Source organism: Mobula hypostoma, chromosome 28 (assembly GCF_963921235.1).
Source record: "Mobula hypostoma chromosome 28, sMobHyp1.1, whole genome shotgun sequence".
NCBI lineage: Eukaryota > Metazoa > Chordata > Chondrichthyes > Myliobatiformes > Myliobatidae > Mobula > Mobula hypostoma.
Genome location: NC_086124.1, coordinates 29,566,237 through 29,579,444, shown reverse-complemented (window position 1 = coordinate 29,579,444; position 13,208 = coordinate 29,566,237). Strand labels below are relative to the sequence as shown.

The 13,208-nt window shown below is 50.7% G+C and overlaps 1 protein-coding gene across 2 annotated transcripts in view; it reads right to left on the bottom strand.

Annotated features, from left to right (window-relative positions):
• Positions 1-13,208, bottom strand: part of si:dkey-16n15.6 (organic solute transporter subunit alpha) — a 34,513-nt gene that overhangs the window by 6,557 nt on the left and 14,748 nt on the right. Inside the window, exon 7 of one of the 2 annotated variants that reach the window (XM_063034706.1) lies at positions 10,808-11,233. In XM_063034706.1, coding sequence (XP_062890776.1) covers positions 10,815-11,233 — 419 coding nt within the window. In that variant the 3' untranslated portion in view covers positions 10,808-10,814. Of the gene's footprint in view, positions 1-6,610; positions 11,234-13,208 lie in introns of those variants that run through there. The other variant, XM_063034705.1, reaches the window with a different exon arrangement.

Here is a 13,208-nt window from a genome sequence, read left to right as displayed (position 1 = left end):
GGGAGAAGGGAGAGGGGTGAGGGGAGAGGGGAAGGGGAGGGGGATGGAGAGGGAGAGGGAGAGGGAGAGGGGAGAGGGTGGATGGAGAGGGAGAGGGGAGAGGGATGTAGAGGGGAGGGGGAGGGTGGATGGGGATGCAGCAGCGAGCCAGAGGCTGGTAGACCACACTGAACACCCGCTTGCCTTCCGCTCTCACCTCGATGATTTCGGTCTTCCTCAAAGTTTTAATCAGCAAGATTGGAAAGAAATAGTTATCGTGGGCTCGCACGTCTTCTGCAGGCTTCTTGGCCTCGAGGCAGCACATTTTGTTTGGAGTCATAAGGAACCCTCTCGGAGACTGTAAAGCACTGGATCGCTCAATCAGCCCAAAAACATAACGTTCAGTGTGATACACATCGAAGTTGCTGGTGAACGCAGCAGGCCAAGCAGCATCTCTAGGAAGAGGTACAGTCGATGTTTCAGGCCGAGACTGACTGTACCTCTTCCTAGAGATGCTGCCTGGCCTGCTGCGTTCACCAGCAACTCTGATGTGTGTTGCTTGAATTTCCAGCATCTGCAGAATTCCTCGTGTTTACGTTCAATGTGAATTTATTTTCAACATATTACTATACGCAAGCTTGAGATCCAATTATTTGCAGCAGCCACAGGAACATAAAGAAAGACAACAGATTCCATGAAGACATACAGAACAAGGGCAGCGTCCCTGAACGTCTCCAGGCGGTGGAGTCAGCCTAGCGCTGAGGCAGCGGAGGTTATCCACTCCGGTCCAGGAGCCCGATGGCCATAGGGCAACAACCATTCATGAACCTGGTGGCCTGGAACCCAAGGCCCCTGCAGCTCCCACCCAGCGGTAGTGTCCGGTGGAAAGATACAGAACTCACAACCACTGATATTGGGTTGGGGTTCACATTAAGAGACAGGTCTGACGTGATGAGGTCGTTATGGAAAGGACTTCCACCGTGCGTTGCGATCAGTGTTTGAAGTACAATAGATGAGTTGTTAGGGTTTTCCTGCTGTTTTATTTGCAGAAATCTACACTGGTGACCCCGATGCTCTAGGACAATACCAGAGTTATTGAACACATCAGCCAATACAGTTGCTTTGAAACTGCTGGAGTTTTGGGGGCAAAATGCCATCGCCTGATCTGTACAAGCCGAAGCCCAATTCGCGCTGTGAGAAATCACTGTGGACCACACCAAATTCTACTACATTGTAGTGTCGCTCAGCAGTTCTCTAGCATTGAGAGTGGTGACCCTACTAGATCACACGCCTGAACAGGATAAATACTGATCACTGAGAACTCAGTCTTTTGGATTATCAGAGTTCGAGTACGCCAAACAGTTGCTCTCCTTGCCCAGCCTCAGCAATGCTAAGCGTTGGAGCTAATGGAGCACATACTGTTTCTCCTGGGAAATCACCGTCCTTGTTTTATGTTTAAAGAACTCTTCATGCAGCAAATGCCTGATCAAGTTCACATAGCCCTCGCTAATGCAACCGTGAAGGACTATAGAGAGCTTGCTAAAACGGCTGATCGTACACAGCCAGCCAGGCAGCAGTGCATCATTCCTCCTCCTTTCTCTACCTCAGTAAGCCCAGTCAGCAAGATCCCCAACATAAGGATGCCTGTGGCTGTGAAACAGAAAATGCTGGGCCTTTGTTTTTACCACACTCGCTTTGGTAAGAACGCTAGGAAGTGCCGACCGCCTTGAAGCTTTGACAGTGCCAGTACATTGGGACATCAGATGTCTGTGAACACTGTGGGTTCCAGCTGCCAGGATCGTCTACTGTTCATTACGGACACCCATTCAAGGAGACAGGGGTGGTCAAGTGGGTGTGCTGTCAGCATCGCCTATTGAGAAGGGAAAGAGCGAGGAAACCTCACTGGAGGCCGCCAACAGCAGCAGGATCCAGACTTGTGGGACACAATGGGTGACATTACACATGGGACTTCGTCTTGACTTAAGTGGCTAGATCTCTGCTTGGTGCAGATTTCCTGTGTGCCCTCGGACTATTAGTCAATCTTAAGAACTGCCGGCTTGTGGATGTTGAGGACTCTGGGTCGTTACTCTGCTGCCCCGAGCAAGTTTCCTGCTGCGACTCCTTCAAGCACCTGTACCACCACAAATGTGAGTTTACTCGACTGCTGGGCGGATTTCCAAACCACACCAAGCCCACGTCCTCCACTACTCTCACAAAACGTGGGGTCGAGCACCCAATTCCGGCCAGTCCATGCCCACGCGCGTAGACTGGACCCACAAAAGCTGGCAACCTCGCAGGCTAAGTTTGCCAACACAGAAAGGTGGCATTGTATGCCAGTTGAATAGCCCCTGGGCCCTTCACCCCACCGTTTGGTCCCTATGTCCGATGGTAGGTTGCACCCATGTGATGATTACCGATACCTTAATGAGGTCACCATCCCTAATCGTTACCTGGTCCCACACATCCTAGACTTTTCGTCATGTTTAGCCAGAAAGTTAATTTTTTCCAAAACCCATCCAGCGAGGGGCCTGTGTGTTCGAGGACCTTCCCCAAATGGCTGTGGTTACCTTCGTCTGACCTCCCTGGGTTTCTACACGCGCTGTTTGTACTGAGAAACACAGCACAGACTTTCTAACAGCCGATCGTCTCTATATTGATAGACAGGTTTTCCTTTCATTTACCAGGATGACCAAATCTGAAGGCGCATCTCATCTCCACACACTTTTTGAGCGTTTAAGCCAACATTGGTGATATACTAACCCTGCTAAATGCCAGTTTGGGTTGTCAACCATGAACTTTCTCGTCTATCGCACCTTCATAGAAGGTGCGAAACCCCTCCCATCAAAATGATTTCCCACCGCCCCACACTATTAAAAAAAACTACAGGTATGATGAACTTGTATCACCACTTCATTCCACGGGCTGCTGCCCCTGTAGAGTGTCCTTAAAGGAAATGCTCCTAATCACGTGCTTGACTGGTCAGTGAACATGACCAGGACATTTAATGATACAAATCGGGCTCTTTCCAACGTGACCCACTCTCCAACACACCTACAGCCATTACTACTGATGCTTCAGACTATGCTGTGGGTGCTGTGCATGAACAGTGGGTCATGTACATGTGGCAGCCGCTCACTTTCTTTGGCCAGCTCTCCGTCCCTCCGAAAGGAAGTACAGTACGTTTGACCGTGAGCTTCTCGATCGCTATCTGGCTGTCCGCCACCTTCATTTCCCTTCTCGAGGGTCTCCGTTTCATTAACCACAAACCCCTCGCGCATGCGGTGGCCAGAATATCAGACCCTTGGTCTGTACGACAGCAACTCCACATATCAGAGTTCACAACTGATATACAACATAACAAGGAGAAGAATAATGCCGTGGCTGATTGTCTCTCACAGCCAGCCATTGAGGCCACACACCTTAGGGTTGACTATACCGACATGGCAGCCAACCAAGCTATTGACCCAGAGGTCCAGGCTTACCGAATGGCAGACACGAGCCTACGGTTGGCTGACTTTAATTTGGGGAAGCTGGGGTTTCTTTCGTGTTTCAACCAGTCGCCCTTTCCCCACAGTGCCCGCAAACTGGAGATGGACTGTGTTTAATTCCATACATGGCCTCTCACATCTGGGCTGGGAGGCCTGGCAGAAACTGGTTGCATTAAATGGTGTGTGGCATGGCCTTAGATAAGACGTGAGTGATTGGACCGTGTGGAGTGCCAGCGGGGGGAAAATTAAATGTCATGTCCAGGTGCCATTGGCACCTTTTGAGGTCCCTGAGCAACGGTTTGACCACGTCAATGCGGACCTTGTTGGTCCTTTATTCCAAAACCCCCCACCAGCGGTTTCACACACCTCTTTACCAGGTGGCCCATCCATACCTCCCGTCCCTGTAGCATCGATTGCGGCTGTAGACATTGCTCGGGTGTTCATCACCTAGATTGCTCAGTTTGGTGCCCCATCTGATATTTCCTCTGACCGCGGTCCCCAATTCATTTCATACCTCTGGACTGGGATGGCCCAGAACCTTGGCATTAGGCACGATCACACCACGGACTATCACCCACACCTGATGGCCTATTTCACTGCTCCTTAAAGGCTGCTTTGATGGATGAGTATCGGCAGGATCATCTCCTGTGGGTCCTCCTGGGGTTCAGAACACCTCCAAAAGAGGACCTTCCATTATCTGTGGCTGAAATGGGATACGGGCAACTGTTATGAGTGCCAGGTATTTTTATTCTTGATGCCATAACTGCTTGGACAGCCTCTCAACAGCGTTCCACCCTCTTTAGTAAATTAAATTCCTTTGCACCTATTCCTGCTTTCCATCATGGCATATAGCACACTTGCGTTCCTGTTGACCTACGTTCCCCCTTGTTCGTTTTTGTCTGCCATGACACACACCAGCATCCCCTTAGGCCCTCTTACGATGGCCCATTCCACATTTTGGAATGGAGAGAAGGGACTTTTATCGTAGATAAGGGTGAATGTATTACAGTAGGTCACCTTAAACCGGCCCACCAAGACTTGGAGGATTCAGCTATCATGCCCCTACTGTCAGGACATGATCGTGACCATGTCAACACACCTCTGGGTGAGCCACAGGCATCTGCTGTTTCTCCACCCTTGGAACATAGGATCCGAGCCAAGCTCGGGACAGGCTCACGATGCTGGTTTTGGTGCATTCTGAGGAGGGGGCGGCTGTGTGGGGTAATGTAATTGGTGGAAGCGAACATAATTCACAACCACCGGCGTTGTGTTCGGGTTCACTTCAAGGGGTTGGCCTATCGTGATGACAGACCAGCCCCCTGAAGTGTTTTTTTACGTAGTTTTTTTTTAAACTGCACTTCGTGTTCAGTGTTTAAAGAACAATAAATGAGTTGCTATAGTTTTCCTGAAACATAAAACGCCCCCGCTGATTTAGTTTGCGAAAACCTACAGTAGCAGCGAGAAGAGAGGGAGAGAGATGGGTCAAACAAGGGCAGACGGGACGGATCGTTTTCCGCTCTCGGCCTCGATGGTATAATCTGTCTCGACGCCCGGCCCGGCGCTCACTCTCCCGGCGTTGTCCAACCTTCAGGATCCACGTTCGCTGAATGTGAGGGAAGCTCCACCTCGTGCTCCTTCCCCCGCTGGGTGCTCCAATTTCCACCCACATCCCAAAATCACGTCGGTGTGTTAATCAGCCGCCGAGGCACCCCACTGCAGATGGGGCACCAGCAACACCGACTAACCAAGATCGGGAAGACATGAATGAGGGAGAGGAGAGGGAAGGGACAATGGAACACAATACTTTCATGCGTCATTAGAACAGTACAAAGTGTTTATATTTTTAAAAAGACAGTCATAAAGTTTATCTGATACATTCAGGAACACAACACCAATCTTCTGATCATGAATTACACTCAGTGGCCACTGTATGAGGTACACCTGCTTGTTAATGCAAATATCTAATCAGCCAATCACGTGGCAGCAACTCAATGCGTAAAAGCATGCAGGCATGGTCAAGAGGTTCAGTTTTTGTTCAGAGCAGATATCAAAATGGGTGAAGACATGTGATCAAAGTGCTTGATCGTGGAATGATTGTTGGTGCCAGATGGGGTGGTTTGAGTATCTCAGAAACTGCTGATGTCTTGGGGTTTTCACGCACAACAAATCCCAACTTTTTATGCCAATACCCCTGCTCTAGAGGTTACAGAGAACGGGGTGAGAAACAAAACAATCCAGTGATGGCAGTTCTGTGGGTGAGAACGCCTCGTTAATGAGAGGGGTCAGAGGAGAATGACCAGGCTGGTTCAAATTGACAGGAAGGTGACAGTAACTCAAATAAACACACATTACAACAGTGGTGTGCAGATGAACACGTCAGACCTTGGAGTGGATGGGCTGCAGCAACAGCAGACCACAGACATACACTCAATAACCACTTTATTAGCTATAGGAGGTACCTAATAAAGTGGCCAGTGAGTGCAGGTTAAAACTAAATCCCACTGAAAGAGACACTGGAATCTGGAGAAACAAACACAATGCTGAAAGAACTCAGTGGGTCAGGCAGCTCCATTGTGGGGGGAATGGATAGTCGGTTTCAGGTTGAGAACCTTCATCTGGATCGGAAGAGTAGAGGCAGAGGTAGCCCAGGGTGAAGAGGTGGAGGTGATGGGTGGATCCAGGGAGGAGGGAGAGTGGGAATAGTGACAGAGGCTGGGAGGTGATGGGTGGATCCAGACGAGGAGGGAGAGTGGGAATAGTGACAGAGGCTGGGAGGTGATGGGTGGATCCAGGGAGGAGGGAGAGTGGGAATAGTGACAGAGGCTGGGAGGTGATGGGTGGATCCAGGGAGGAGGGAGAGTGGGAATAGTGACAGGGGCTGGGAGGTGATGGGTGGATCCAGGGAGGAGGGAGAGTGGGAATAGTGACAGAGGCTGGGAGGTGATGGGTGGATCCAGGGAGGAGGGAGAGTGGGAATAGTGACAGAGGCTGGGAGGTGATGGGTGGATCCAGGGAGGAGGGAGAGTGGGGATAGTGACAGAGGCTGGGAGGTGATGGGTGGATCCAGGGAGGAGGGAGAGTGGGAATAGTGACAGAGGCTGGGAGGTGATGGGTGGATCCAGGGAGGAGGGAGAGTGGGGATAGTGACAGAGGCTGGGAGGTGATGGGTGGATCCAGGGAGGAGGGAGAGTGGGAATAGTGACAGAGGCTGGGAGGTGATGGGTGGATCCAGGGAGGAGGGAAAGTGGGGATAGTGACAGAGGCTGGGAGGTGATGGGTGGAGGTGATAAAGGGCGGCTGATGGTGGAATGTGATAGGAGAGGAAGATGGAGCACAGGGTCAAATAAGGGAGGAGGGGAGGGCCGATAGGAAGAGTAGTCGTCTCCCACCTTCGCTCCATCTGCCACTAAAGGCAGGATCTCCTGGTGACCATCCATTTCAATAACATTTCCAGTTCCAATTCTACTGCCACAAAGAGGCCACTCTCAGCATGGAGGTGCAACACCTCCTCGTCCATCTGGGTAGCCTGTAACCTGACAGCATGAACATCGATTTCTCTGACTTCCGATCCTTTCTCCCACCCGCCCACTCTCTTTTTCCATTCCCGACTCTGGTTCCCCTCTCACCCCTTCTGTTCTCCTCACCCCTCCATCACCATCGCCTCCGATGCCCCACCTCCCATAGCGCACAGTCCTCTCCTGTCAGATTCCAGTCCAGATGAAGGGTCATGGCCTGAAACGGTGACTGTTCATTCCCTGCATAGATGCTGCCTGACCTGCCGAGCTTTGGGCAGCTGGAGGAGGGACTGAAACAGGGTGATGGCGGCTGGGGTGACTTCGGGGGGAACTGGGTAGTTGGGGAAGAGTAGAAAGGGTCAGAGGGAGAGCAATTAAAGAGGGGAAATGAAGAACAATTCTTCCCTCCAATTCCACCCCCAAACTGATGCTCTCTTACTCTTGTAATGGCCTGAAATCTCATCCTGAAATTAACTGTTTTCCCAAGTCTTTTTAGTGTTAAAACAGGAAAAGTTACAAACATTCAGAGTCTGTGGAGGGAAGGGAGCTGGTGGGGTGGGTGGGGGGGGAGACAAGAGGCAGGTAGATACTCTACCCATGAATGCCTCCTGTCCCGTTGTATTTCCACGACGTTTCACTTTTATTTCAGATCAATGGCGTCTGCGAGTTTTTGGTTTCCCCTCTAATTTCAATTCCAAGACACTCTCTCCCTCCTACCCTGGAGCAACACACACGAAGTGCTGGAGGAACTCAGCAAGTCGGTCAGCATCTGTGGAGAGGAATAAACTAAGGTGCCATGGCCACTCTAAGATGTGCTGGTGCGCAGCCACGCCACAACTGAAAGGCTCCCATGCACATAGCCTTCATTGCCGTGCCGCTGGAATATTCTTTTATATCATGTTTATAAAAGTACCGTGCATGTTTCGGGCTGTGTAAACATTTCCTGTTCAGAACAATGGTTGGTCTGCACGGCTGAGAAAAAAAGATGGTATTTTGGTCCTAGCAGTGTAGCGGTTACCATAACACTTTCCATGTATGTTATTCTCACCACTGTCTGGAAGAAGTTTGTACATTCTCCCCATGACTGCCCCCAGTATTGGACTGTATTAGTCATTGATGCAAATGACATATTTCGCTGTGTGGTTTGAAACCTTTCATCAGGACTAGACCTGAAATGTTGACAGTTTTTTCCACTCCATAGATGCTGCCCGACTCGCTGAGCGTTTTCTGTGCATTGCTCGTGCTTACAAATAAAGCTAATCTTTAAACAGTCGATACTTCAGGCCGAGACCCTTTCTCAGGACTTGGCCCGAAACATCGACTGTTTATTCCCCTCCACGGATGCTGCCTGACCTGCTGAGTTCCTTTAGTATTCTCTCCAAGTTCAAAAGTCAAAGCACATTTATTATCAAAGTGTGTATACTTTATACAGCCTTGAGATTCGCCTCCTTACAGGCAGACACAAAACAAAGATCCCATAAAAAAATGTCCGTCAGACTCCCAATGTGTGGAGAGAGAGAAAAGAACAAATCGTGCAAACAATACAAATAAGCAGATAGCATTTAGAACAAAAGTGGGTCCTCCGATATGAAGCCCAGAACAGACACAGCAGCCACAGCTTCACCCTCAGTTCAGCGCAGAGCTGAGCCAATGTAACAGAGCAGGGAGCAGAACTGACTCGACCCAACCCGACCCTCGCCTCTCATCCCAACACCCTTCCTTCTCAATCCATCTGGCCCAGTGTTTAAATCGTCCAGACTGTGTGTTGCTCTGCCGAATCTCTTGTGTTCTCCCCGCTATTTGCAATGCCTTGTGGAATTCTGTCCGGTCTCCCTGTAGCTCATGGGGAGGACAGGGCTGGTTTTTGTCAACGTGTGGGAGCTGACACAACCCATAGTCCTTTAGACCATAAGACCATAAGACATAAGAGCAAAATTAGGCCATTCAGCCCATCGAGTCTGCTCTGCCATTCCATCATGGCTGATCCCAGATCCCACTCAACCCCACACACCTGCCTTCTCGCCATATCCTTCGATGCCCTGACCGATCAGGAAATGATCAACTTCTGCCTTAATCATGGACTGCCTCCACTGCAGCCTGTGTTAGAGCGTTCAACAGATCCACTACACTCTGGCTAAAAAAAAATTTCCTCCTTACCTCTGTTCTAAAGGGTTGCCCTTCAATTTTGAGGCTGTGCCCTCTAGTTCTGGATACCCCTACCATAGGAAACATCCTCTCCACATCCACCTTATCTAGTCCTTTCAACATTCGGTAGGTTTCAATGAGATCCCCACGTATTCTAAATTCCTGTGAGTACAGGCCCAAAGCTACCAAACACTCCTCGTATATTAACCCCTTCTGAACCCCCTCTGGACCCTTCAATGACAACACATCTTTCTAAGATACGGGTCCCAAAACTGTTGACAATACTCCGTGCGGCCTGACTGGTGTCTTACGAAGCCTCAGCATTATCTCCTTGCTCGTTTGTTCTATTCCCCTTGAAATAAATGCCAACATTACATTTGCCTTCTTTACCACAGACTCAACCTGTTAAATTAACCTTCTGGGAGTCTTGCACGAAGATGCCCAAGTCCCTTTGCACTTCTGATGTTCAAACTTCTCCCCATTTAGATGATAGTCCGCACTATTGTTCCTTTTACCAAAATGCATTATCGTACATTTCCCAACTCTGTATTCCATCTGCCACTTTTTTTCCCATTCTTCCAATCTGTCTAAGACTAGCTGCAATCGCATTGCTTCCTCAGAACTACCTACCCCTCCACCTATCTTTGTCTCATCCGCAAACTTTGCCACAAAACCATCAATCCCATGATCCAAATCATTGACAAACAGTGTGAAAAGTAGCGGTCCCAATACTGACCCCTGAGAAACACCACTAGTCACTGGCAGCCAACCAGAAAAGGCCCCTTTTATTCCCACTCATTGCCTCCTGCCTGTCAGCCATTCCTCTATCCTTCCTGTAATACCATAAGATTTTATCTTGTTAAGCAGCCTCATGTGTGGCACCTTATCAAACGCTTTCTGAAAATCTAAGTAAATGACATCCACTGCCTCTCCTTTGTCCACCCTGCTTGTTATTTCCTCAAAGAACTCTAACAGATTTGTTTGGCAAGACTTTCCCTTACAGAAACCATGCTGACTTTGACTTATTTTATTATTAGTCTCCAAGTACCCCGAAACCTCATCCTTAATGATAGCCTATAACACTTTCCCAACTTCTAAAGTTAACATAACTGGCCTATGATTTCCTTTCTTTTGGCATCCTCCCTTCTGCGGATCTTCCAGTCCTCTGGGACCTTGCCAGAGTGAGATTCTTTGAAAGATCATGACCAATGCATCCGTTATCTCTTCAGTGACCTCTCTCAGGACTCTGGGATGTAGTCCATCTGGTCCAGGTGACCTTTAAGTTTGCCTGGCACTTTTTCCTTTGTAGTAAGTAATGACACTCAGAGATACAGCGGAGAATAGTCCCCACCCAGCTCATCGAGCCGCACCCTTGGGTGCCACAGTAGCGTAGCGGTTGGCGCGACACTATTACAGCTCAGAGCGTCGAATTCGGAGTTCGATCCCGGCATCCTCTCTATGTCCTCGCCGAGGAATACATGTGCTTTTTCCGAGTGCTCTGGTTTCCTCCCACAGTCCAAAGACCTCCTGGTTAGTAGGTTAACTGATCATTGTAAATTGTCCCACGATTAGAGTACGGTTAAATCGGGGACTACTGGGCTTGATGGTCTGGAAGGAGCTATTCTGCACTGTGTCTCTGAGTAAATGCAATATTTCTGGGACAGTCCAGTCTCTACGGACCTTCGGTTCAGACCACAGTCACGTCATGCTTGGCCTCGCAAGCGTTGACCTGCACCTCCACCTGGACGGCGTTCAGCCCCGCAGGCGCCGGGTCTCGCGCGGCAGTCCCGCCCCGAGCAGGCGCGGGTCTCCCCTCGGGATCGAGTCCGCGGCCCCCCAGTGACCTCGCGGCCGCTCCGAAGTCGAAGCGGTCCAGCGGCGCGTGCTCGATCCGGCACAGCGCCTCGTCCGGGCTGGCGGCTGCCGAGAGCTGGTCGGGCTCCGGGGTGCCGGCAGAACGGCCGTCCTCCGTCTGGGCGGACTTGTGCTGGCGGGGCGGGCCAGGGGCAGGGGCGGGGTGGCTGCCCGGTTCCACCTTGCGGAAGCAGAAACGAGCCAGCAGGCTGATGAAGAACATCTCCACGATCACTGCGTAGTTGAAGATGACTGGAAGAGAGAGACAGGCAGGGGGTCAGCAGGGTTGAGGAAGTGGTCTTCCAGCTCCGACAGAGTCCAGTCCTGTCCAACCCGGTCCCATACAGACCCCAACGTCCAGTCCAGCCCCATATTGTCTTTTGTCCAGTTAATCTGAATCCAGCCCACCTCAATTTCTAGCCCAGGCCAAGTCAATTCAAGTGAAACACAGTCTTACCCCAACCAGGCCAAACCAAAATCAAAGCAACCGAGGCCAGCCTGATCCATATTGATCTGGTCCAGGCCAACCCAGTTTCAAACTAACCCCAATCCAAGCCCCGTGTCAGAGTAACCTGGTCCACAGCAACCCAGGCCAAACCAGAGCAATCTGTATCAACCGGATCTAACCTATAACTACGGCCCCCATTCCAGTGAGCCCAACCTAAACCAGGCTCAGGCCATTGCATAACCACCGAACCCAGACTCCTACCTGTAGCCATTAGACACTGCATTGTCAAGAGGAGGAGTCAAAATGGTTGTTGTGTCGCTTCTAGTGCATTGGGTAGTGCTTGTTGTTCTCAGCAGTCTCGCGAAAAGGAGAGCTGAACGTGTAGGTTTCTCCCTGCCAGTACACAGCCTCTCCACAGCAAGCCTCATGTGGTGCCTCTTCGCTGGCGACACACGGAAACTGAACTCCTTTCAGACCCGGGCTGAACTACAGAGGACGGGGAGGAGGTCTGGCCCATGCACACGTAGCACGCAGCCCCACGGGCGTGTGGACGCGCCCTGGAGCTCGTGAACCGGATCCCCAGCTGTGGGTAACTAGCCCCACTGCCTTGTGGGCAGCCCCGGGAGAGACAAAGGATACGGGAGTAAACCCAGACAGCAAACCCGGAGTGGAGCCCCTAAGGCAGCTGGACGTCATTGCTCCTTCCTTTGGACTACACTGATGAGGCTGAGAGGAGGATCTCGACGACTGGGCATCTCAGGATCTCCATACCTTCCGCCCAGGCTTCTGACGATCATCACCCATTGTCCTTCGAGACAGATGGATGCCAATGAATTGTCAAGAGGGCCCCACACACAGGAACACCAGACCCCGGAGGTGGTGGAGCATGCGGCTGTACAAGGGGACACCTTGCCTGGCCAATCTGTTTGAGTACTTTGACTAAGTAACAGGCAGGATGGTCGGCGTCTGCCTCTCTCGAAGGACAATGGGTGGTGATCATCGTCACATGCCTGGGCGGAAGGTATGGAGATCCTGAGATGCCCAGTCATCCAGAGCCACCTCCCGACCTCACCAGTGTTGTCCAAAGGAAAGCTTATGAAGCATTATGTTTGGCACGGGCAGGAGAGACAAGAAGAATCAATGGATGTTGTTTACTTGGATTTTCGGAAGGCCTTTGACAAGTCGCTGCACATGAGGCTCCTTAACAAGATAAGAGCCCAAGATATTACCGGTAAGGTAGGCACACACAAAATGCTGGAGGAACTCAGCAGGTCGGGCAGCGTCTATGGAGAGGAACAGTCGATGCACCAGGCCAATACCCTTCTTCAGGACAGTCTTCACTTCTGAAGAAGAGTCTCGGCCCGAAAACGTCAAATGTTTACTCGCTTCCATAGATGCTGCCCGACCTGCTGAGTTCCTGCAGTGTTGTGTGTGTGTGTTACTCTGGATTTCCAGCGTCTGTGTTTAGCACGGATAGAAGACTGGCTGACTGGCAGGAGGCAAAGAGTGGGAATAATAAGATCCTTTTCTGGCTGGCTGATGGTGACTAGTGGTGTTCCACATGTGTGTCAGTGATTTGGATAACAGAATTGATGGCAACACTCACAACAGGCTGCAGGAACTCAGCAGGTCGGGCAACATCCGTGGAAACGATCAGTCAACGTTTCGGGCCGGAACCATTCTCTTCTATAGTCCTGACGAAGGGTTCTGGTCCAAAACATTGACTGATCATTTCCACAGATGCTGCCCGACCTGCTGAGTTCCTCCAGCGTGTTGTGA